General features: G+C 44.6%; 4 protein-coding genes across 9 annotated transcripts; 1 reads left to right on the top strand and 3 right to left on the bottom strand.

Moving 5' to 3' along the window:
• Nucleotides 1–2984: 2984 nt before the first annotated feature.
• LOC4330528 (outer envelope pore protein 16-3, chloroplastic/mitochondrial) lies at nucleotides 2985–5478 on the bottom strand. The gene is made up of 3 exons (XM_015767437.3): nucleotides 5371–5478; nucleotides 4876–5232; nucleotides 2985–3352 (listed from the first exon to the last, which is right to left on the bottom strand). Exons 2-3 carry the CDS (start codon nucleotides 5183–5185, stop codon nucleotides 3210–3212), a joined length of 453 nt encoding a protein of 150 aa, XP_015622923.1. The 5' UTR covers nucleotides 5186–5232; nucleotides 5371–5478; the 3' UTR covers nucleotides 2985–3209.
• Nucleotides 5479–7637: 2159 nt separating this feature from the next.
• LOC4330527 (uncharacterized) lies at nucleotides 7638–9099 on the bottom strand. 3 transcript variants are annotated; one of them, XM_015768444.3, is made up of 3 exons: nucleotides 8807–9099; nucleotides 8458–8499; nucleotides 7638–8338 (listed from the first exon to the last, which is right to left on the bottom strand). In XM_015768444.3, the coding sequence occupies exon 3, from the start codon at nucleotides 8328–8330 to the stop codon at nucleotides 7902–7904; it is 429 nt and encodes a 142-aa protein (XP_015623930.1). In that variant the 5' UTR covers nucleotides 8331–8338; nucleotides 8458–8499; nucleotides 8807–9099; the 3' UTR covers nucleotides 7638–7901. The 3 variants fall into 3 exon arrangements, with proteins under 3 accessions (XP_015623930.1, XP_015623931.1, XP_015623932.1); XM_015768445.3 differs by having other exon boundaries at nucleotides 7638–8330; XM_015768446.3 differs by lacking the exon at nucleotides 8458–8499.
• A 5014-nt stretch (nucleotides 9100–14113) lies between these two features.
• LOC4330526 (uncharacterized) lies at nucleotides 14114–15927 on the bottom strand. Its single transcript, XM_015768216.3, has 2 exons — nucleotides 15499–15927; nucleotides 14114–14666 (listed from the first exon to the last, which is right to left on the bottom strand). Exons 1-2 carry the CDS (start codon nucleotides 15839–15841, stop codon nucleotides 14338–14340), a joined length of 672 nt encoding a protein of 223 aa, XP_015623702.1. The 5' UTR covers nucleotides 15842–15927; the 3' UTR covers nucleotides 14114–14337.
• A 3943-nt stretch (nucleotides 15928–19870) lies between these two features.
• Nucleotides 19871–25219, top strand: LOC4330525 (protein NRT1/ PTR FAMILY 7.3). 4 transcript variants are annotated; one of them, XM_015768025.2, is made up of 7 exons: nucleotides 19871–20071; nucleotides 20152–20273; nucleotides 20634–20725; nucleotides 21941–22076; nucleotides 22742–22959; nucleotides 23077–23636; nucleotides 24161–25219. In XM_015768025.2, exons 4-7 carry the CDS (start codon nucleotides 21950–21952, stop codon nucleotides 25008–25010), a joined length of 1755 nt encoding a protein of 584 aa, XP_015623511.1. In that variant the 5' UTR covers nucleotides 19871–20071; nucleotides 20152–20273; nucleotides 20634–20725; nucleotides 21941–21949; the 3' UTR covers nucleotides 25011–25219. The 4 variants fall into 4 exon arrangements, with proteins under 4 accessions (XP_015623511.1, XP_066163962.1, XP_015623510.1 ...); XM_066307865.1 differs by having other exon boundaries at nucleotides 20634–20730; XM_015768024.3 differs by having other exon boundaries at nucleotides 19871–20273.
• Nucleotides 25220–26010: the final 791 nt, after the last annotated feature.

Below are 26010 nucleotides of genomic sequence, written 5' to 3'. Positions count from 1 at the left end.
AACTCAACCAAAAACAACGCCTAAAGCCACTCAAAAGATAGGTTAAAGCTTGGGTTTCTCTTAAGCTTGGGTCACTTTGAGCACCGAGACATACATAAACACATCGACGTTGCATCCCTCTTAATAGTACGGCATTCCTAAACTCAAATGTAAATAGGAAGAGAATTATACCAATAGGAATGCCTTCTTTCCATCTTTCTTTCATTGTCTTTAGGGACGCCAATGCCATACCGTTTCACCATATATTCTTCAAATGATTAATGTGGTTACTTCAAATGGTCCATCATGACAAAGCCGTCACTCGTCCTTCACCACCGGATTTGGTTCTTCGGCGCCAAGCCCCTTGCTTGCCCTTCACCGCTGCATGGTCCATCGCGACCGAGCATCGCTTACCCTTCACCGTCTTGCCATAGTAGCCACTTCGTATCCCACATCTTCAATATCTTCACTTTGTCATTCTTGGTATCGTTAGGTGTAATGATATCACTTGAGCATCAACACCTTTGTAATCCTTGGGACCTATTTCTTTCATTCAACTCAATAAAATTATTAGTCCCAATGATCCGGTTGTCAACATCCACATGTTGACCAACCGATCGCATGTATAAAAGGATATAAATAAATGATGAGTATCAATCAACACCACAAGTGTCATATCTCAAACATATGCTCACATGTAAAGATCTCAATTAAATGAAATTTAATAACTTGGATCAATTACATGCATAACTAAAGTATAGGATTTGCTCCCCCAAGATGTATGCATACAAAATGTTTGTGTCAATCAAGAGTATGCATAAAAAGAAGGAAACATTAGGAGCTAATCCTATATAAGAATAGAAGGCATTTGTCAAATATAGGCATTAAAATAAAGGTATACCTTCATCATCTTCATGTTCTCAATATAAAGAGACTAAACAAGAGAAAAGACTCAAACAAAACATTAGTCTCACATGCATATGTCAATCACGTGGAAATATTATATATGAACATATCAATATGTATATGGAGAGAAAGAGTGATACACATAGCTTGATCTTCATACATTTCATCCTTGTGATTTAGGTCCACCATCAATGAATGATTCTATCTCAACTCATATGAAGTCCGGGAATCACCTCTCACACACTCCACTTTCATATCCACATGAGACTGGGCAAAGAAATGCTTATAAAAACATTAGTCTCACATAATTGGATTTGTCATTAATCATCAAAACCAAATTAATGGCTCGAACTTTCATGATTTTTGGGTGTCCATAACAAATTTTGCCATCTTCAAAGAATAGATGTTGACTGTTGAGGGACTTCCCATACCTTAAAAGGGTGGAACGAGATGGTTGATATTATAATGATGTCAACATATCTGATTTGGTCTTACATGTGGTATTTGAGTGGTACCAGATTTGATATTTAAGTATCAGACATGGTACTCTAGAAAACAAACGTGCTACCTATGTATTATGGCCTGATACCTAGCATCGCTAGAGGCGAACGCCGTAGTACATGCAGAGAGAAATGATCTCATGGAGTGGCCTGGCACAAAGCTCAAGTCACCCAATATGCATGCAGAGCGCCTTGTCACCTATCGAGCAGGGTGCGCCACCACGCGCCTTTCCTCCCTCGAGTTCACCATGGTCATCACAGCCAAGGAAGAAACTACTGTCGCTTCCACGAACACTCGAACATAACAATGTGGCTCGATGGGGCCGACCTGGATAGAGCATGGTTACACGGGAAGTCTTTGAGGCAAACCGTCGGGCAGGCAGCATAGGGCACGGTGATGATGCGTGGGAAGGCGACGGAGACGTGTCCATGAAGAGATCGCTATAGTGGAGGTATGCCTGCGAGCAACACGGGGAAGAAGAACGTATCACTTCGTTGCATAATTTATCCTGTCTATATGTCCCACTTTCTTAAGATTTTCGGGTGAATTTCACTTTGGGCCCTCTTTTTTTTTCACTTTGGACCATTTCTAGGGCATGTTTGGATAGCTTAGGATTACAAAAAGCAACTAGTTGGTATTCCCTCCGTTTCATAATGTAAGTCATTTGTAGCATTTCTCATATTCATATTGATGTTAATGAATCTAGACATATATATCTATCTAGATTCATTAACATCAATATGAATATGAAAAATGCTAGAATGACTCACATTGTGAAACGGAGGAAGTAGCTAGCTTCCGAGAATCTAAAAAACTAGGTTTTCTAGTTTCTAGCTTCTGGTTTTCTAGTTTCTAGCTTCTAGTTCATTTTTTAAATTATGCAACTATAGCTTATCAGAATCTAGACGAAAAACTAAACTATTTGAGAAGCTTTTGATTCTGGGAGAAGCTGTAGCTATGAGAAGCTTCCCAAACGAGCTAGTTCAGGGCCAGTTTGGTTTGAGGCCTAAATTAGGCTTGCTAATTTTTTGGCAACCTCAACAATAATTGTGTATGTTTGGATTGAAGCCAAATTTTGGCATGCCTATATAACATAGGCCATTTCAATAGCCAAATTAGTTAATTTGGCTTCAATCCAAACACATGTTGGCCTTACCTGTCATGCCAAATTTTGGTAAGGCCAACATTGGTCACAAACCAAACTGGCCCTCAATCTTTTCACTTTGGACTAGCTAAGTTTATGTTTATTTCACTTTAGATCACCCCCAAACCTCCACTTTAACACATCAACGACCTCCAGGATGTTGACTGTGGCACGCTAATGAAATCCTCCACCTAGGATAGACATGTCTAGAGAAAAGAGTCGGCATGGTTCAAAGTGTAACAAACTAAAGTTAGATAATCTAAAGTGAAAAGATTGAATTAAGGGTGGTCCAATGTGAAACTAAAAGGTGGCCCAAAGTGCACCGCACTCTAGATTTTCTGATTTCAAACGGGAGGACCAGTATCCCAGTATGAAAATTTCAGTATCACATGATGTTCGAGGCTAGGAAATAATTATTGTGATTTATGATCATGAGAAAGCAAGCAAAACCAGATGTTTCAAGCATCGTGAAGGCGTTTATTGTGATCGATGATCACGATAAAGCAAGCAAAAATATTTATTCCGAGACTGTTGTATAGGTCTCTCTCGAGCACAACAATGCCAAGGATTTGCAAAGGAGCTAGTACATCAACAAAACAGACATGAAAGTAAGCATCAGCTTCAAAATTCACCGAGCTGACGGTTTTGCAGGACTTGGGCTACACGTACAGAACTTCAGTCAATGAGCGGGCTTATTCTCGACTGTGTAGGGATAGTACTCTTTGCCATTGTCCACTCTGGTAGTGTTGCCGCCAACGTCCAGCGCAGCAGATGTAAAAGCCAGGCAAGAACCAGCTATGAGCGCAGAAGGGATGCTCCTTCCTGCCAATTGGGCATTTCCAGATTAACAGACATGAGTCTTTCTAGCCAATATACTGAACTATAAAATTACTAATTGATTGGTGAAATAAAGACAAGACTATTACAAATACGATCATTACATGCTGGCTTCGTAGATAACCATTGATTGATATGCAGAGGTAAAAACAAAGTTAACAGTTCGTGAGATGTCTGAGTACTACCCCTTTAGTAAAACTGATACACATGGAACAGCTGTTCAGGTACAAAGCAAGAACATACTACGCACAGCAGAAAAATATCATGGGGCACCTGTTAAGAATCCCCTATAAAAATTTTCATTGGGCATCAAGTGTTTGTAAAATCTGGATTAGTCCTACTTAGGTTCTTTGTTTGCAATAAAAATACAACCAATAGAGCATCCGAATAGAAAATGATCAAGCCAATGACATCATAATATCATTCTAAAGCACATTGTCAGCTGATACTAGCCAATGACATCATAATATCATTCTGAAGCCCATGACACCACAGCTTTGTCTACTTTACCACAAGAAAATGCTTTTTTTTTGGGTTGAATGGTAAACATATGCCATTATTCAAAGTTGTCTCTAACTTGTTTCATAACAGTTATCTCGTGATGCTAATGAGTTCCATAAGCCTAACTGGCTGTTAGATCTAGTCTAGCATCATCTAGAAGAAATTATTGCATAAGATAAATATCTTATTAACCTCATAGCAACCTCAATGCAAGATTATCAGGCAAACAAAAGTACTTTTATGGTGAGGATTAGCTCATGCTCCTGAAAGCATAGCCTGTTTAGAATCCATCTTATGTTTAAAAAAAGGGAGCAAAAATAGTGTCAAATATTTCTAACATATGTTTGACCCGTATCTGTCCACACAATAACTCTTACTGTGTAGTCACCAGAAGCCAATTGATATAGGAGCACAAACTATGCCATCATCCAAATTTAGGATGAACCAATCCAAAATGCTCCAGGTATCTAATGGTGGTTCCTTGATCAATACAACCTAGGTTAGTCACATGTTTGTCCACATATTTTCTGTGCATAAGCATGTGACTAGCAACCTATATCTCTACCACACCCACCAAAAAATGGTCAGCCTAGTATAGCAGCTAACTCAAGCAGTCAACATTTTTGAACGAACGTGTTCAATCCTAGATGGAAATGATTCTCATGGAACTATTGTGCATATAAACTGTGTTTAATCCTAAAAGTTTTGCGCTTACGTGTAGACCTTAGTGATACAGGAACCAGCGCGACGATATTTTTCAATAAGTTAACATGACCAAGGTAAAAGGGTTCCTATATCTTAAGGTAATAGTGTTGATGATCTATGGAACACGAAGTAAATATTATTGAATCATCCAATTTCAATCTAAGTAGAAAAGTCCATAATGTAAATAATCTAGCTACCAGTTAGGGTTTAATCCGCCTGAAAACACACAGAACACAGACACTAGCAAGTGTGAATGAATGCAAACGTGAATGTGTTGAACAGGGCGAGCAGCATCAGCTAACCTTTGTAGCCGAATATGGTGGCGCCGGCGACGAAGGCGCCGACGGCCCCGTTGACGTAGTCGTTCTTCTTGCGCTGGCTCAGCACGAGCTGCTCGACGCCGATGTAGAGGCCCCCGACGGCGGCGAACGTGGCCCCGTAGCTGCCGCACATCTTGAGCGTCCGGATGAGCCCCGGGAGCGCGACGTGGCGCTCGACCCGGGGCACGTCGTGCCATGTCGCGACGACCGTGCCCCAGATGGTCCCCGCGGCCAGCCCCGTCGCCGCGGCCTTCACCGTCTTCGTCACCGGCGTGTCCTCCTCCAACCCCATCCCTCCCTTCCCAACACCAACCCGCCCGCTCCTCTCCTCTCCACTCCCTGCACGAACAGTAACGTGAGCCAAACCCCCTAGAAACGGGATCGAGATCTGGTCGATCTGAGCCGGAGCGACGCCCGCGGCGAGCGGCGGGGACAGGAGGCGGGGCGATCGAGCGGAGGCGACAGCGCGTGGCTTACCTGGGGGGAACCCTCCGCGGCGCTTGCCGGCGGCGAAGGATCAAAAAATTGTTGGGATTTTCGGGGGCGGAGGTAGTGAGGTAAAAATGGGGGAATCGCGGCGTGGTTGGAGAGGAGAGGAGAGAGGGGGTGGGAGGGGGGACGGGGCGGCGTGGTCTCACTCGGCTCGGCCTCGGCGGCGCTCGCGGCTCGCCCGCTCGCCCGCTCGGCCGCAACGTTGGCGCGGGCTTGAGCCTTGGGCCTCCTCCCTACGTGGGCTGCCCACTTCGGCTCGCGCGTGGCTTCACGGCCTCACGGGCCTTTCACTCGTGTCACGGGCCTCACAGCCATGACTGATTCGTACACTTCAATGAAACTGAGTTTGTATGAGCATAAGCTAAAATATGCAGTAGAAACCATATTGAAAACCTAGGTATTATTATAGGATATAAAAATAGACGTCTCAAATTTATCCATATCATTATAAGTAAAAATAAACTCACGATGACATGCACAAATCTTAAACGTTCATTTCTTTTTCCTACAATAGTTTTAGGTTTTCACAACATATCTATCCGTATAAGTTGTGTGCCTCAAAATTACGTACTTTTATCCATTTGATTTTAAGATCTGTGCTTAACTCTATCTTTTTCTTTCTTTATGCTTAACTCTCTGATCTCTCACGCGGAGGTAACTGTCAAATATGTATGCGGAGTGTTCCACTGTTTTGGCATGGAAATACTATGAACTTTGGAATAGTAGTATGGCAGTCAATCATGGTGGTTTTTGCAGCACGTGGAGTCCCATATCTATTTGGCTCCTTCCTTGGGTAGCCGTCACCCCGCTCTCCCCCGAGATGCAGAGTTGCCCAATGATGCCGCGCCGGGGCCCGAAACCGGTGGAGACGCAGACGCGGGAGGTGGCGGTGGCGGCCCCCGGCAGCCGAAGTCGCCAGCGATCCATCATGATGTCGCGCCCGCGACCGCGCGACAGCATCACCCAGACACACACCCCGTATTCCCCGTTCCGGCTGCCACCGCTCGCGGCCACGTCCCGCGCCGCGCCGCGCACGTCCCTGCCACTCACTCCCGTTCCGAGAGACCGCCGTGCCGAAGTGCCAACCCACCGCGGGCGGGGCATGGTGATCTCGCCGTGGTTTTCCCAACCGTCTACGCGGCGCGGTGGCGTCCGTGGCGTGCGGCCTCTCTTCCAGTCACGAGCGGTAAAAAGTGGCGCGGCTTTGCCGAAAAGGCCCCAGCCGCTTGGCTTGCCTGCCGCCCGCTCAGCTCCCGCGTCCCGACCGGAGACGACACGAGGGCGGGTCAAGGCGACCAGACGAATCGGCGCCTCTGATGAATCGCGCTCTGCTTTCCTCTGCGCTGATTCTACAGTGAAACCTGCATCGATGCCACGTCTCCGTGCCAAACCTCGCCGTGTCTTCGGCGTGGTTTAGTTCCCAACTTTTTCTTCAAACTTCTAACTTTTTTATCACATCGAAACTTTTCTACACATATAAACTTCTAACTTTTCCATCACATCATTCTAATTTTAACCAAACTTTTAATTTTAGCATGAACTAAACACACCCTTCTAGCTCTAGATGATTATGGTGCGCGCTCATTGCAGCCTGATGCCACTGCTGGGCATGGCAAAGCGAAATGACCGACGAGATGCTTATTATACGTTGGATCTGTCCTCAGGATCAGCACATGACTGGTAAGGTTAGTTTGGTGCTACCGTGGTGGTGGCCCATTAACCACGTTTCCAAGACCAGACAGTGCTTGCTTTAAAAATACTCTTAGCCACTGAAACCATTAGCTTAGTTTTGACTTCTACACTTAACGCCCTCGGTTTATTTCTCAGGTTTAGTACTCAGCCGACACAAAAACGTTTGTAAATACGGCGCTATCAAACAGTGATACAATTCAGATGAGTTTATACCAAAAATATTCTATTTTTGATGCAAAAATTTGGTTTCGAAGTACTCCTGATGCAACCCAACCCCGCTCTACATATATAATGGTAGACCAAATTCGGTTTTACACTTGTACATATATACATAAGCAACTGTACTGTGCTGTTTTTCTCAAGTATGAATGTGAAATATGACAGTATCCAAATGGAGATAAAAATGTTTAGAAATACAGCTCTAATTAAAAAACAAACAGACTGGATTTTCACTACTCAGAAGATAAGGTAAGAACAAACCTATCCAGCGTTGCCAGGCTAGGAACACCGTCTATTTAGCAACTAAACTGAGCTGCTCTAAGAGGCAAAGAGAATCAAGATTGCAGGAATTTCTGCTAATATCACCAGCTGTTGAGAGCTCTGCTACAAGCAGGCCAAAATAGTATTCAGCTTGGAAGAGCAGCTGAACACCTGTTGGTGTACAGTACTATCAGTTCATTTGTTTTGCCTCAACATTGGCAAAACCCTGAGCAATCAGTACATAATTTTGCTTACATTTCGCAGCATTGAGGAACTACTGAAGAGAAGACGATGAGAAAAAAAAAATGAAGTCTACTGAATACTGAAAAATTGTGTAGATGGACTCACTTGCATTCTAGCCCTGCCTCCGCTGCTCGCCTGGGCTTGTTTTTGCGCCGGCTTCCAATCTGCCTGAATCCATTAGTCCTAGTTGATTCATCACTGCTTGATCGAACACTGGAATTACTCTCTTCCAGGACAAGATTGGAGCTTTCTTTCAGCTGCCTGCCTCTCTTGTTACCAGCAGCAGATGCAGTGGTGTTCTTGTCTAGCCTTGATGCCTTCAGCTTAACATCATCACCTTCTACTTCTTCGCCATCAATTACATTGTCTACAAAATTTTCCACATCTACTTGATCAATCTTATCGGCGAAGCGCTTTTGTGGCCTTCCCCTCCTCTTTCTTGCAGGCATAGCTTCTTCAGCGCCGCTTCCTTTGTCTTCATGGCTCCGGACAATCGTTAGCTTCTTTCCTCTGCCTCTTCCTCTACCCATCTATCCAACTTAGCAGTGACAAGATTTATTCAGACAATCACTGAAGCTGCAGGCTCTACTGAAGTTGCTCTATGTTTTTCTCTAGTTGCTATTTGGAAGGAAAGTACTCAATATTTCACCGAGATACCTCGCGATGGCGACAATCCAATCAAGAAGATAGGCTAGAAATCTGCAGTCGTAATACCAAGAACAACATGCTGTTACATCTAACTAGTTCATGATGAAATGGGTTCTTGGGGTGCAGAAGCAATAAAGTTTGAGGTCTATTGAGATCCATATCAATAAAGAAGTTGCAAATCCAGATCAAGCAACATAAATATCCAGATGAAAACTATACAAAACAGCAAGCAATACGCATCTATCAAGATAAGTTTAACAAAAGGATTTTTTTTTTCGATAGAGAACAAGAAACATAAAACAAGGACCGATTCAATATCGGAACCATTCTTTCCACGGATGACAAGCAAGAAACTCACCTTCCATATAGCTGGCGTCCACTCCAAGCAGCATCATGCATCCCATTTCTTCATGTTTGGTAGCCAAAAAAGATGGAATTTTTCGCAGGTGCTACAGGAAAAGAAACGCTGGGTATCCAATGGATCGGCGGTAATATTCGGTTTGCGATGCCAGAAGTACCCGCGGATCGGGAGGTTTCAGCAAAGATTGGGATGTGGTGTTCAGGAAGCAGGAGAGGACTCAGGGCTCTACAAATGAACAACTAGTGCTCTGGGGTCTGGGAGTTCTGGATGGTTGGGCTCCAATAGCTTCTGGGGTAGCAGCAGCAGCTGCACTGGCTGGGGTTTGTGTGTGTGAGAGAGAGAGAGAGATTTGGTTCTTCTCATGAAGCTTTTTTAATACTACCTACGTTTCAAAATAAGTGTAGTCGTGAATATCCATCTTATTTGAAAAATTTATGAAAAAATTTAAAAAATTTTGTTACACATAAAGTACTATTCATATTTTATCATCTAATAGCAATAAAAATACTAATCATAAATTTTTTTCAAACAAGACGAACGGTGAATAGTGCAAAACTGCACTTATTATGGGACGAAGGGAGTACTGCTACTCCTGTACTAGTACTACTACTGAGGAGTCATTTGCTGTTTGTTTATGCTTTTATTTACAGCTTACCAACCGTTGAAAAATACTGAGAGAGAGTGTGTGTTCTTGGCTTCTTGCCATTTTCCAGATTAAAAAAGCAAAGACAGAAGGATCCCTAGCCCTAGGGAAGCGGTTTACTTTTACCATGATGGGATTTTTGTTCCATGTTTCTGGATGTTTAAACACCTAGGACAGCCAGTAGTAACTCAACACGGCAACACCTGACACCCTGACGTCCAAGGTCATTTTGCTTTCAAAGCGATGCCACAGTTCTCGATTGGCTCCAGCTTCCAGGCGAGCAATGCTCCTGTACTGTACAGGTGTTTATTTCAGATAGAGATCAATATTTTGTTCATGGCCTTTACCTAAGAAAACTTCGTGTTTATAATTCATTTGAACAGGTCAACACAGTTTTTGTTCATCTCTACTCCGTACTGTGCTTCCTAGTGCAAGTCATGCAGATGCCCTCATACTTCTCAAACAGTGCTAAGTTAAAAAGTTTAGCAGTATAGTATTTCAGAGTAAAGAATGATCAGGTCTCTTCTATTTACTGCAATACCATGAAGAGACAAATCTTAGCACACTTCAGCTGCTGCAGCAAGTGGCTGTATTAAATTATACCGTATCCTGACACATGCTATACTTTTTTATTGTATTATCTCTTTTACTTTGAATTTGAATTCATCTTTTTATACAGTTTCTTATCAAGGTAGCCAACCAGGAGGTTGTACTGATCGCTAGTGCAATAGCACTACTGTATCTCTGTATTACTGTACTGTGTATCTTGAGATGATTCTCTCAAGCATTTATACAGAAGACGTACATGTTCCTCTTGCTGTCAGGTCATCATTATATACCTTCTCCCAATTAACCGTCCTTCAATTCTCACCGCTAACTTGCAAACGAGGCATGCTTGTTTTGACAAGAGCTTGTTGAACAAACGGAATTTATGAACGCTGCTAGTACTCATTTGAACAAACGGAGTACATTATAAAAGATATAGTCTATCAATTATATTATTAAATTATATTATTAAGACAGTTTTCAAAGGAGAAACCACGTTCGCTGTGGGCAGGGGTGGATCCACAGTCTAACGACCGGGGTGATCTGACACCGATGACATCCAGCGAATGCACGGTGATGCTCAAATTCTACCAGCTGTGACCCCGGCATAAGATGGTAAATGACCCCAGCCATCGTCTTCACCTGGCACGTAGTACGTGAAACTAAAACAATTTACTTGGTGGTGTTACGATCCTAGTTGATTAATGATTCTTTTATTAGCATGCACAAAGCCCGAGTCAATTTTCTTTTGTTTCCTAAGCCTCATTGTAATTAATTGTTTCGTCGTTGTGCTTTTGCTTCGTCAGTTAAGCAGTTAGTACTAGCTAATTTCAGATTTATACCTCTTTGTATGATGAAAGGAAATGCTCTTAGCCTATTTCAATTATCATTCATTCGTTGCTGGTGATCGATAAAAAACACAAGAACAACTTTAAAAAAGATTTTGCATTAATCGAGAGAACAAAAAAATGATCTACCTAGTCTTTTAGTTAAATCAAAATTATAGCGGTGTTCATTTAGATACAGGAATTCTGCTCTCGAATATCATAAAAGTGTAGAGTTGTTATTAGGCTACGTTCATTCACAAGCCAAAGAGAGGAGATCACTCGTTTTTCATGCATACGTTTTTTAGACTGCTGAACGGTGTATATTTTTTCAAAAAAATTCTTTATTTTTTTAAAAAAAAATCATATTAATACATTTTCTAAATTTAAAATAACTAATACTTAATTAATTTTGTGCTAATGATAAACTCATTTTGCATGTCTTCTTTAATCTTCTTCTTTTCCATTCTGTCAAAAGCTTTAAGTTGATGACCCCGGTGGCCTTTAATCCTGACTCCGCCCCTGTCTGTGGGGGCTAAAAATTCCCACATTAATCGGAGAAAAAGAAAAGGAGAGTCCAGGTAGAACTACAATTCAAAAATAGCTGAAATTCGGAATTAAAAATAAGCAATATTAAAAGAAGTGTCCATATAAGAACCCAATACGAGATTAATCGAAATTCACAATAAAAATAAAATAAAATCCGAAATTAGAAAATAAAAGGAGAGTCCAAGTAGAAATATAATTTAAAAATAACTGAAATTCGTAATTGAAAAATAAGGAATATTGAGATAGGAGTCCATATAAGAACCCAATACGAATTAGTTAATATTCGGAATAAAAATAAAAATAAAATCTGAAATTAGAAAAAGAAAAGAAGAGTTCAAGTAGGAATACAATTTAAAATCAACTGAAATTCGGAATTAAAAATAAGCAATATTGAAAATATAAATTAAAAATAAGCAATATTGAAAATATATGAACCCAATACGAGATTAATTAAAATTCATAATAAAAAATAAAATAATATCCAAAATTAGAAAAATAAAAGAGATTTCAAGTAGGAATACAATTTTGAAACAACTGGAATTCAAAAAATAAAAAATAAAAATATTAAAAGAACACTATACTGTATTAATTAAATTTTGAAAAAAAATAAATTCTGAAATTAAAAAAGAAAAAAGAATTCAATTAGGAATACAATTTATAAATAACAAAAATTGATGATAAAAAATAAAGACTATTGGAAAAAAAAGACTATCTAAAACACATGACGAGATAAATTAATTAACATGCCTATAAAAGAGTAGAGTGGTAGCGGTTGATACGGCATATAAAAACTGTTAGTAAAACACCAAATTGAATCCTAATGATTATTAAAAGAAGGGACGACAGGTAGGACGTGAAGCAAACGGATAAGGCTGTTGCCGAGACTTCTAGAAAGTAAAAAAAAACCCATTGATAATCATATTCGATTTTAAAAATCTTAATGATAACAAAAACGAGAAGTAGAGTGCGGCGTGTATAGGAGTACAGTTACAGAGCCGTCGACAGTTGGTGAGACTTCTAGAAAATAAAAAATGAATTCCAACGATAGTTATGTTCTATTTTTAGAATCCTAATGACAATAAAGAATAGGCGGCGGATGGGCCGTAGAGAAGTATAGTGGCATTGTTTGACGGGACTTCTAAAAATTATAAAAAATGAAACCCAATGAGACAATAAAGTCTAAAAACTATAAGGTCCAATTTTTAAAGGTTCGGAACTTCTAAAAAGTAAAAAAAAAACAATGATAATCATGTTCGATTTTATAATCTCAATGACAATAAAGAAGGGAGGCAGCGGGCGAGCCATAAAGGAGTATAATGGCAAAGCCACTGACAGTTTGGCGGGACTTATAGAAAGTAAAAAAATGATCCCGAACGATAATTATATTCGATTTGTAAAATCCCAATGATAATAAAGAGAAAAGACAGTGGACGGCCCGTAGAGGAGTATAATGGCAGCGTTCGACGGGACTTCTAGAAATTATAAAAACGAAACCCAACGAGATAATAAACTCAAATAAGATCCAAATTTTAAAGGTTTTAAGGAGAATGAATAAAAATAGTGGTAGACCGAGCAAGCAAATAAAGAAGTATCTGATAAAAGTAAGGGGTAGCAGCTGATGTGACTTTTAAAAACTATATAATTAAAAGTATAGGGATAGCTATTTAATAAATCTTAAGTAAAATAATACTGAAAAAGATATGATTTTGTTTGGATGCTAGCCGCGCAATTGCGCGGGCCATCCAGCTAGTTCTTTTGAAATTTAGATATGGTTTGGATAGGGGGGGGGGGTCATTTGACCTCTTCATTTCGGATATTTATCATCGGATAAGTTCATGACTCGTGAGCGTATAATCCAGTCATCAGGATACATGAGATGGGCAAGAAAAGCCTGCCTGTTTCATTAGTACCTCTGTATCAGCATGTGAGTCTCATCAGTATCGCATCAGCTGGGGAAACATTGCACTGAAGCTGCGATGCAGATTTTACAAGTAAAGCAAAGCAAGTTAGGACCACACTCTTGAGGGCACTGCATGACCACACCAGCACACCATTTGCTGACAGATAACTAAAAGTACTGTAGACACCAATTTTCTGTAGAAGCATAACTATGCAAGTTGAGTTAGCCATCTCTTAGCTCGATTCAAGTCTAACCTATGACGAGTTAACTGGCTACAAGCTTAAAAAACTTGCAAGCTGCAAGTCTTTTTTCTGCACCAGTTTTTGACAGAAAGTTAACTGGCACTTAGCTCTTGGTAGGATTGCAGACTCAACAACAGCAGGAGAATAGCAACCTTGCATATGCTTTCCCATCTTAGTTGGCTCATCAGTCAGGTCTTAATAGCTGACAAAACCCCTCAAACAACACAGCCGAATCTAACGTGGCCCGGGCAAAATGTTTAAAGAATATACTTTGGATCAACAGGATTCTGAAACTGTTAACTCGGTTCTTCATTCATCGTCACAAAGGCCACCAAAAGCCTGACAACAAAAAATGGATGAGATCAACAGCATTTATATAACCAAGATAAAGTTACAGTTCAACAAACATATAAGACTTCGACAGACAGAAGTCCTACCTGAACCAGGAAACTGTTGGGTTCCATTATCATAAAATGAGTATATATTTTGGACTGGTAAATGGCAAGGATATTGACCACTTGCACTCACAAGGAGAAGCATGTACATACTGAATGGGCAACATCTGGAAGAAATTGATCACAGTGCAGGGTAACAACTTGATGACTGAAACCATGAAATGTCATATCCTGTAAATGTATTGTATCTGAAACTCATCATCTTACACTAGGCTTCGAAAGAAACACGGATTGAACTAAAATTACAACACCAAGTGTACAATTACAAGATGAGAAAATACACACCATGAATGCACTGTTCAATAGCTTCTTTTGTTTGTCACTAACTCACTACAATCATGACAAATTTGCACACAGTCACTGTCAATGCTATTTGGGCAAGGATTTGATGAAATTAACAATAAGGTCAACCATTCGTGCATCAAAAGCAGGGCCTTCCATTTGGAAGTGGCCAGCTCCTTCGATCAAGTGAGTATCAACCCGTCCTGCTGCATTCTTGAGCTTGTTTTGCAGCTGCTTTACACTTGTGAAGCCATCTTTAGTTCCCATGACGAATAACTTTGGTTTCTCAGACTTGAGGATAGCATTGTGGTGTCTGCCAAATAGGACCGAGGCCATTAGACCAAATGGGTACCCAATGCTAACATAACCAATGACCTGGTCAACCTTATCAACTGCAGATCCCGCTATTGGTGCTCCTGCATCAGGAAAGTGGATATAGATATATGACTAAGCATGATCTAACAGCTGCAAGAATGGTTGAAGAAAACTTGTATGTGGAATATGAGTCATTATCTTAACACAATTGTTTTACACATAATCAGTTATACTTGCAGCACTATCTGTTGACAACTTGACATAACTAAATCATAAGAATTCATAAATCTTAAATCATAACTATATGTATGACTTTGGAGTCCAGGGAACAGCGCGTGAAGAGGTTCAGTTTGAGTAGGTCTCAGTAGCCACAGCTAATGAATAGGCCAGAAGTAGGTACACCTAGAAGCAACCAACTAAATGTAAATATGCTCATAAAAATAGGTTATGATATATTGCCTAAAGTCAGGATTTGCTGAAAAACAATGGTTCTAGCTGTAAACAAGCAAGAGACGTTGCTTCTGAGGACACTAGGCTACCCTGACAGAAGGGAAATTTCGCCATTGAAACTTCTTGTGGATTACTTTGCATCTGCACAGAGTCACCTAAAACAAATCAATGTGACTAATACCCAGGTAACTCTGTATTTGTACTTCAAAGACACTGAAATAATAACATGCTAGTATATTTGATGCCAAATCCATAAGACCAAAAACCTGATACTTCAGTTCTGCTGCAACGCACAAGCTGTTTCTATTTTCTTGCAGGTCCATTTAAGTGGCTAATCGCCAATTGCATATTCAGTTAGATCAATACAGTTTCTAATGAGCAAATCACTTGGTCGATTACCATAACCCTCTTCTGTGAAGCTTCGGTGAGAATGAAACAAGGGCACCGACGTCATTTGGGGAAAAAGAAAAATCAGCAACCTACCAGCGGAGGAGCCGACGAGGAGGACGCCGCGCGGGTTGAGATTGTCAGCGACCCAGCGGCAGACGGCCTCGACGTCCCCGACCTCGGTGGAGCCGGTGAGCGAGGCGCGGCCGGTGGACCTCCCGGCGCCGCGCATGTCGAAGGTGACGGCGCGGTACCCGCGCCGCGCGACGCCCTCGGCGATCCCGCGCAGCAGGCCCTGCACGCCGCCCAGGATCGTGTAGGGGTGCACCAGCACCACCGCGACGTCCTCCGCCGCCGCCGCCTCCGCCCCCGCCGCCGGCTTGAACAGCCGCACGCTCAGCTTGGCCCCGTTCGCCGCCTCCACCGTCGTCCACTCCATCACACCCACCCACGCACTCCCAGTCCACCCCTCACCGAGCTGAGCTCAGCTCCTCCGGTCCTCCCCTACCTCGATGTGATCCGCTTGCTCGGGTGGCTTTCCTTCCCTTCTTCCTTAACTCCGGTTGGCTTCTGGTTGGTCTGAGCAGTGAGCAGTTGCCGCAGTTATTTCTGCATGGGCCGTGATCTGGGCCCATAAATTTATAATGGGCCGTGAATTCCAACTGGAGTTGTGGGCTATGGGTCTAAACGGGCCGTAAAAATCGTGTTAGAAGGCATTAGGAATAAGTGCACTTTGCCTCCCTTAAAAGTGACCCGAATCTAATCCATGACCCTAAATCGCAAAACCGGATATCTCGACCCCAAACTATTGAAACCGGTGCAATTTGACTCTCCTGGTGGTTTTGGAGGACGGTTTTGCTGACGTGGTGGTGTTGACCTAGTCTATGGGGTTGACGTGGCGCTTAGGTGGCATTTGAATTAAAAATGTATACTCCACATGTTGTCATTCACACACATAAAAATTGGGGAAAATTGGAACCATGCCATTATAATTTTACAAAATTTGAGATATGCCATCCTGACCCACATGTGATTGACTCATGTGGGTTCTACATGTCATGTCATTGAGATACCGATGGTATATCTCAAACTTTGCAAAATTATAATGGCATGGTTTCAATTTACCCTAAAAATTATGGGGAGAGAAGAGAAAGAGAAAGAAAGAGAGCAGGGAGGAAGAAGAAAGAGATAGAAGATGGCATGTGGGGCCCACATGCTAGTGGGCCCCACAATTTTTATGTGTGTGAATGACAACCGAGTCCACATATACGTTTTAAATTCAAATGCCACCTAACCGCCACGTCAGCGAAACCGCTCTCCAAAACCACCAAGGAAGTCAAATTACACCGGTTTCAATAATTCGAGGGTCGACATATCTGGTTTTGCAGTTTAGGGTTATGGATTAGATTCGGGTCATTTTTAAGAGACTCAAAGTGAACTTGTTCCAAAACATTAGACATGTCGGCTACTACACGGGCGTTTGAGTCCTTTTGTTGTTTCGCTTTTCATTTTTCTCGTTGATATGCGGACCCTAGATATGGCTAGGTCCTGAGCTAACCGGATACAGTCATACAGCTAATATCCACTGAAGTGTTCTTGGTCCGTTACAGTGATCGACGATCGACGCATTCACGCAACTGTACTCTGTCAAACGCCACATCGACTTCACCGGCGATATTTTCTTATCCTCTCTGCCTTTTATTTTTCTCCCCTACCTTTTGACGGGTCCAGCAACAAAGTTGTTTCTTTTGTGTCTGAAAGAGGAAGATTCCAACAAACCGCGATAAGTCGGCAGCAATCCAGCATCTATCAGCGACCTCGGTCGGCAACATCCAACAGCAGCAAAAGCGTAAAACACAGGAGCACTAGCTGGAGACTGGAGTGCTGCTAACAGGCCAAGAACGTTGACGTGACACAACTAATTAATGAAAGCGACAATGCTGCACAATTCACTTGATCTGGAGGCACGCATGCATAAGGTGACCTGGATCCAGTGATAACTTATCACTTCTGGCTGTATCCATGTTGATCTTTTGCTGCCTCTCTTTGGTTGGACTACAGAGACTAGAGAAGTAGAGAGAGTAGTACACTGTACACCAGAGACGACGACCTCTCCCAATCGACGTACGAGAGAGAAAGAAAAAGCATACGTACGCTTTGACTGCCGCATGCGTGCATGCGTCGCTGCACTGCTCGACCGACGACCGTCTCGGTGTCTCACTCGCTATGTCAGCGAAAGCAATAGCACTGTGAGCGGCGGTCACGCATGTCTGCAAAAGGAGGGGAGCCGCGACGTTCGCGGCTTCGCCCGAATGCCTGGATTTTGTGCAAGATTCGTTGCACGATCGCGCCGTCAGGCAATCGAGATCGATCGGACGGCGGCCGCCTCGATCGGTGCATGCATGCGTTACGTAGTTTGGCAAGAGCACTGCCGCATGCATATGCAGCGGCAGGCAGAGTGTGTGTGGCCGATTTCGCTTTGGACTCTACGGCGCGCGCGGTGATCATCAGTGCGGTAGCTGGCTTTGTCCCTAGTGTACGTACGCCGCTGACGCCGCCGCCCGCGACGGCGACAGGGGCAGCTAGCGGCGTAGCGGAGTGAACGGCATGTGGGTGGGCGTGCGGCGTGGAGGGCGTCGCGCGTGTCGGATTCGTGAGCTGTGCGTCGGATAGGCGAGAATCTAGCGTCCTTATAACCAGTAGGATAATCAGTTGATCACTAGACGGTGATACGTGCAGTGCAGTGAGCTGGTGTAGTGAGTAGTGTGATCTCACGACACGTACCGGCCGCAGGAGAGTCGTCGTAGGGACGTGCTGCATGCCAGCTAATACTGTTAGAAGTGGCATAATAAGGAGGACGTAATTAAACAACATTTCTTTGTTATGACGACAGTCTATAGCAGCTGCATCGCTGGAGCATAAGTTATCCGTAAGACTGTAACCGGCCGGTCGAGGCCTACGTAAGTCAAAGGAGGAGGGGAGGGAGAACATCCGCGAAGGAAGGGAGATTTTGGCATTTTGCACAGGTTACAGTAATTTGGAACGATGCAGCTGCCAGTTGAATGCCGCACGGATTTATATATGCGTCTGATGTTTTACGTACTGTCATGCTGATGTGGTTGCGCATATATCTAGTAAACCAACGACAAATTAAACTGCCAAAACTCTCGAAATTTCTGACAAGGACGTGGCACGCGGGAGGAACTCGAGCAACGTGCTTGAATATATGATCAACAAGGACATTTGCATAGAGCGTGTACTGGTAGTACTTCTCCTCGTTTGTAACATACTCCTCATGCATAAAAAAGCGCAACCATCCATTTCATTTTAGTTGTTTGCATATTTTGTGTGCGGAGAATCTTTGAGAGGCTACGGTTCGGAACTTCAGAGTTCAGAGTACATATGGTTTTAATTTTGTATCCATGGGACTGAAAACATAATCATACCTCCAAAATTAATGTATGTCTTACGTCCTTCGTTAGGTCGCAATGTTGTTCAATCACGTCGCGCCAGCAAGCACAGCGACCCGCTTTAATTTCTTGTCCTTGAGATCCTTTTAGGACGCTTAGCCAGTTAAAACGATGCATCTCGATCACAATAATTATTTTCACGTGTCTCTACCGTTTTTTTGTTCCCGAAGGAATCGTAGTCCTGGAGTACTAGTGACCATACGAACTGCAGATTCGTGAAAAAAAAATTGATCGGTCTCACCGGGTGAGTTCAAGATAATAGTATCTAGTTTAAATAGGAGTATTACTGTTTCGTTTTTACTGTCACAACTTCAGAATGTCACTTCAATAATATAAGTTTTCAGTGTTTTTTTTAAAAAAAAGACGATTGTCAAGATTTAAAGATAAATAGTTTCTTGGATAGTTGTTTAAAATAGGAGGGAGTAGCTTATAACAAGCCTAAATGGCAAAAATGGAGGACAACTAACTAAAGTGTGGTACTTCCAGCTCATTACGCCATGTACCCCTTATGTACTATACGACGCATTTTTTTCGCTACGAACAGCAGTAGCATTGTCCTCGCGACGGCGACCTAAACCTGATCAACCGTCCATCCATCTGACTTTACTTGTACTGTTGTACACGCACTAGAGACGTGCGTGCGTGCATTGTTCTGACGATTAAGCATACGCACGGTCTTACGTACTCCCGGTGAAATTCACAGGCCTCTCTCTGGTCTACTGCCAAGCACTTCACAGGATCCCCGTTATTTTGGGGCCGGAAAAGGCCTAAAGGGAAACAGCTGGCGCGGCCCATGCACGCTGCCACACAACCACAGTGCCATATGTGTCGGCCACTACTCGCCCCGGCCCCGCAGGAGGAAACGAAAACGGCATCCAACACCGCCGGCCCGACCCCGACGCACGCCCATAAATACGCGCCCCATACACCGCCCAGACACACGACCCGCTATCTCGCTAGCTAGCTTCCCCCCCCCCCCCCCCCCCCCTCCATTTCCCACACCTCCCAGTACGCGCGTCTCCGTCGCGCTCGCGCCGGCCGGCTGCGTCTGCGCGCGCGGTACAAGAGATCGTTCCATCAGGGAGCGCGGGTGATCACAGCAGCCGACGCGCGCGCGCGCGCGGCAGCACGGCGTTTCACCGATCGCGTCGTTGCGCGCGATCGAGCTACCGCGTTGTTGTTTGAGGAGATTTAGCTAGGTAAGGCTTGCGGTGTTCGCCACCAGCCCACACACCACTCTGATCTCGCGCCGGTAAATGACTGGACGCCTGGGCAGCAGCTGCGTCGTCGTCGTCGTGGAGGTCGTCGCTTCCTTTGTGACGTGCCTGTCGTCGTCCCCGTCGCCGGAGAAGTGCGAGCTGCCGCCGCTGCGCGTCCGCACCGGAGGGTTCATCAGCGAAGGTACGCTTGCACAAAGAGATGCGTACGTGTTATGTACGTAGGGCCGGCCGGTGGTGTGGCCGTGTGATATACACTACATGTGCCATCACGTTTGGAGATGGTAGTGGTACCCTGTAAGTTATGAATAGTCTGATATATGACTGTGCACTGTGCACAAGCTTGGTGCCACCACTCAAGCTCCTTGTTTATCACGTAAAAAAAAGGAGTTTCAGCTCGTATGGGCTGTGTAAACACCCGACTGACGTATGGGCCCCCGGAAAAGGACGAGGGCCCCTTTGTCGGTGTTAGGTATCTTTTCTTCAGTCGTTTCAGCTTTTAATTACTTGCTTAGTGCATCTCTGACAAGATTGTCTCGCACAGGTTAAAGCAAAAAAGGCCCGGAAGTTTTCCCTTGATAAAAAAAAACGAGAAAGTATCCACAAGGGCGACGATATATAACAACAAACAGAAAGGTAAGGTATATCCACGGGACAATCTTCAGGCACAACACGAGTTCTAGTTAGTCCAGTTCTTCGCTTGGTGCACGCTCCAGCGTAATGAACAAAATGTTATATAGAGTAAGAGGCGAAATCAGTCGAAACTATCATCAGCGTCAGCTTTATTATATAGCGTGATGAGCCATCAATTCAAACAATATCTTACTAAAGGATAATTTTACTATTCACCGAAAGGTACAATATTTATAGCGTAAAAATTTTAATATAGAAAACTTGATATCTCGAGATATTTTCTCAAGTACAATAAATTTTTTCTTTACTAAATGATTTTGGAATTTCATCGGCTAACCTTGGTGATGAACGTAGCTAGCTCCGCCCTTTATATATGTACTCCATTCTAAAATATAATAATTTTTAGACTTCAGGATTTGTCATAAAATATAATAACTTCTCCATTAATATTCTTTTCCCAACCAATCACAATCCCCACCATTTACTTTTCATACATACCTCCACTACTCATCCAATCACAACTCTCCACTACTCATTTCTAATTACTTTCTTAATAATCGTATCTAATCTTAAAACTTCTTATATCTGGGACGGAGGGGTATTATTTTAAACCAAGAAGAAACGTTTCGAGCATGACATTGTTTTCGCTCGGATAAGAGTCACGCGGCATACTTGCTTCATCTGAGTACTATTGCAAGTAAAGATGAACTCTGGCCTTTAATTGCAAAGGGTCCAGGAACATCAAAAGGAAAGAAAGAAACTAAACAACTGCCATCTCCATGTTTCTTTTTGAACGAAAGGTCATCCTCATGTATCGATGGACTTTAAAGTATCGAACCGAAACGATACTCCAGCTGACATTAATGGAAGTTTTTTTTTTTCTACACCAAAGATGTATATATGTACACAAACCATTACGTATGCACCTGTACCTACGCACACGTGAGTGCAACCCCTTGTCTCTTCATCGGACCCATGATGTTTATTGTCCAACATAAACCACCTAATTGGTAGGTGGAAATGCAAACCTAGACAATTATTGAAAATGAAATTGTAGTTTCTGGAACTGGCAAAGCTAGAAAAAAAAAAGAGCTTAGGTGATCGGCGTTTTTTTTTTCCTATTGTTTAGTTCTTATTTGGCTACTTGTTTCTTGAAATAAAATTTTAAATCAGCCATTAGGTGATCGGCGTTTTGTTGTTTGTTTGGAAAATTCATAGAGCAAGGCAATGGCTCCAACTGCTGTCGATTCGAAAAGGATTTCTGACATCACTGAAGATGGATCAATGGACAGGCGAGGAAATCCGGCAGTTAAAGCAAAAACTGGGAATTGGAGATCTTCCATCCTCTTGCTAGGTAAAGCTATGTTTTACTTTAATTCTGTTATTCATATATCTACAAATTAACTGTTTTAATAAGATTGGTTTCTTGTTTATTGAAAAACTGCTTTTCTTGGATTCCCAACATGACAACGTTGGTTGTTGATTAGATTAGGTTATGTTTCAGTCTTCAAAGAACTATGAACTAATATTGTCAGCACATAGTGTGATCACAACCTTATAGCTTGTTATTTGCTAGTAAATTCCTACTTCGCTGTCTGAGTTGTATGCAGTTCAGACTTCAGATTTCCACCAACTGGAACCTTCAAGAATAATCCTTCTTGCAGAGCTTCTAGCCAGTTGAGTGGCAGCCAAACCTGGAGGTTGATCCACCGTTGGAAAGCTATCAATTCTGTACTCTTCAGGTTTAACACTACGCGTTTTGCTCTTCATCCAGATTTACTCTGCATGGGCAATAACCAACCTGACTAAAACCTTACTTCAGAAGACCGATTGTTGTGAACTGTGTTAAACCTTTGTGTTCGTATTCCCGAAAAAAAAAAAAGTTCAACCTTGTGTTGCATTAGGACACTTCCAAAGCCATGTGCAGAATCTACCTAATCTTGTTTTTCAATATATAAGCTGTTACAAGTTGGATTTGGGATCGATTGGACAGTTAATTCAGGTGTGTTCCTGATGCAGTCAACTATGGGCTCGTGACATGCGCCTTCTTCGGCGTCGGGGTGAACCTTGTGGTGTTCCTGCGGCGGGTGCTCCACCAGGACAACGCAGAGGCAGCCAACAGCATCAGCAAGTGGACCGGCACGGTCTACATCTTCTCCCTCATCGGCGCCTTCATGAGCGACTCCTACTGGGGCCGATACATCACGTGTGCAATCTTCCAGATGATCTATGTCACGGTACGATGGTCAAGTTAATTATATTATTATTATTTTTAATTAGCTCTTCTGTTGTTGGAATGATCTTGCTGAACTACGCGTCGTGTGTGTTGTTCTGAACTTTCTGCTGATGATCAGGGCCTGGTGATACTGTCACTCGCGTCGTGGTTCTTGCTGGTGAAGCCCACCGGCTGCGGCGCCGCGGGGGAGCACTGCGACGCGCCGTCGAGCGCCGGCGTCGCGCTCTTCTACCTGTCGACCTACATGATCGCGTTCGGCAACGGAGGGTACCAGCCGTCCATCGCCACGTTCGGCTCCGACCAGTTCGACGAGACGGACCCCAGGGAGGCCCGCTCCAAGGTGGCCTTCTTCAGCTACTTCTACCTGGCGCTCAACGTGGGCTCCCTCTTCTCCAACACGGTGCTGGTGTACTACGAGGACGAGGGGAGGTGGGTCATGGGGTTCTGGGTCTCGGCCGCGGCGGCGGCCATGGCGCTCGTGCTCTTCTTGCTCGGCACCCCCAACTACCGCCACTTCAAGCCGACCGGCAACCCGTTGACCCGCATCGCGCAGGTGTTCGTCGCCGCGTTCCGCAAGTGGCGCGCCGAGGTGCCACGCAGCGAGCTCCTGCACGAGGTTGACGGCGACGAGTCCCAGATTGCTGGCATCCGAAAGATCCTCCACAGCGACCAGATCAGGTGAATATCTTGTTTGAACGATGTGCCAATGCACTTTGATCGATTTGCCGTTTGACTCAGGCATCAAACAGTGTTGATTCGAGATATATAATCGGGAGTGGATTCTAATCCCTCGAGGGGATATCCCCTCGTATACCTTTTTCTTCTAAATTCGATGTAAATAGTTGTGAAAAATTCTAAAATTTTTTTTGACAATGTAGAGTATAATGATACCTACTAGTCCACCAAAATTCAAGTTCAAATTCGATCTACACATCGAGAAAAAAAAACAAATTTAGATATAAACAGTACGCTACTATTCATATGCTGAATTTGTCTTTTTTATATCTCGACGTGTGAGTTGAGTTTGGACTTAAGATTTTGTGGAGATGTATATATGTGTTGTATGAATGTTATCAAATTTTTTCAGAATTTTTCATAACCGTTTAGATAATTTTTAAGCAAATGAGGGAATATCCATTCGAGGGATTAGAATAGTTTCCTATATAATCGATGTGCATTTGGTGGCGTGTTTTGGTGTTCAGGTTCCTTGACAAGGCGGCGACGGTCACCGAGGAGGACTACTGCACGCCGGAGAACATGCAGGATCCGTGGAGGCTGTGCACGGTGACCCAGGTGGAGGAAGTGAAGTGCATCCTGAAGATGCTGCCCATCTGGCTGTGCACGATCGTATACTCGGTGGTGTTCACCCAGATGGCGTCGCTGTTCGTGGAGCAGGGAACCACCATGAACACCAACATCGGGTCGTTCCACGTGCCCGCGGCGAGCATGTCGGTGTTCGACATCCTCAGCGTGCTGGCGTTCATCGCCATCTACCGGCGCGTGCTCGTGCCGGTCATGTCGCGCCTGTCCGGCAACCCGCAGGGGCTGACCGAGCTGCAGCGGATGGGCGTGGGGCTCGTGGTCGGCATGGCGGCCATGGTGGTCGCCGGCGTGGTGGAGGTGGAGCGGCTGAAGCGGGTGGGCGCGCCGGACCAGCCGAGCTCCCTGAGCGTGCTGTGGCAGGTGCCGCAGTACGCGCTGATCGGGGCGTCGGAGGTGTTCATGTACGTGGGGCAGCTGGAGTTCTTCAACGGGCAGGCCCCCGACGGCGTGAAGAGCTTCGGGAGCTCGCTGTGCATGGCGTCCATCTCGCTGGGGAACTACGTGAGCATCATGCTGGTGAGCGTGGTCACCAGCCTCACCGCCGGCGACAGGCGGCCCGGGTGGATCCCCGGGAACCTCAACTCCGGCCACCTCGACAGGTTCTACTTCCTCCTCGCCGCGCTCTCGCTGGTCGACCTCGCCGTGTACGTCGCGTGCGCCGTGTGGTACAAGGGCATCAAGCTCGACAGCAACGAGGAGAAGGCGAACAAGATCACCGTGCACGTTTAGGCTTCGGGCCTGTAACTCGTGACGGCTCCTGTTTAGATACTGGGATGGCAACTAGGCTTGCCGTAGTAATAACGACGCGTGACAGAATCATGTATGGCCCATGCAACTTCTCTGTCACGACTAAACTCCAGGAGCTATATATAGCCAGCCCATGTTCGAACCATGTATTATTGGATTTTGGGAATAAGTTCACTTGGTGACCCTCAAAAGTGATTAAAATCTAATCCGTGACCCTAAACCACAAAACCGGATATTTTAACCCCCAAACTATGGAAACCTGTACAATTTGACTCCCTCGGTGGTTTTGGAGGTCAGTTTCACTGACGTGGCGGTATTGACCGGCTCTCCTTTACACATGGCGCTGACGTGGCATTTAGAATTAAAAAATATGTGTGGGACCCATTTGTCAATGACACAGAAAATAGATTGTGGGACCCACGTGTCCCTTCTCTCTCCCCTCCCTCAGTTCCCTCTCTCTCCTCGCCGTTCCCTCTCCCCCTCTCTCTCTCCTCCGCAGCAGGCGGAGATGGTGGGGCGACCTGCGAGCGGCGGCGGCACCCGGGCTGAGCTCCACCGTGACGAAGACGAAGGAGACCACAGCGGCGGCGGCGGGAGGCACACGCGGCGGGGTACAACGAGCTCGGCCCGGCAGTGGGAGGACGAGGGGAGCCGGCGGCGATGGCGGGAGGGCAGGCGGGTGAGTGCGGCGGCTTGTGGCAGGAGGACGTGGGGAGCCGGCGGCGGCGGGAGGGCGGGCGGGCGAGGGCGGCGGCGGCTCGTGGTAGAGGGAGGACGAGGGGAAGTTGCAGCCGAGGTATCCGAGTTCCTCTTCGGCCGCTTCGCCGCCGACCACGCCGCCATCGCCATCGCCATTTCAGGAGTCAAAGTCAAAGTCGCCGTCGCGGCCTGCTTCTCCCGCCCGCCGCCGTTCCCCTCATCCTCCCACTGCTTCTCCTGCCCGCCGCCGTTCCCCTCGTCCTCCCACTGCTTCTCCCGCCCG

Source organism: Oryza sativa, chromosome 2 (assembly GCF_034140825.1).
Source record: "Oryza sativa Japonica Group chromosome 2, ASM3414082v1".
Taxonomy (NCBI): domain Eukaryota; kingdom Viridiplantae; phylum Streptophyta; class Magnoliopsida; order Poales; family Poaceae; genus Oryza; species Oryza sativa.
This window is presented reverse-complemented; position numbering and strand designations above follow the sequence as displayed.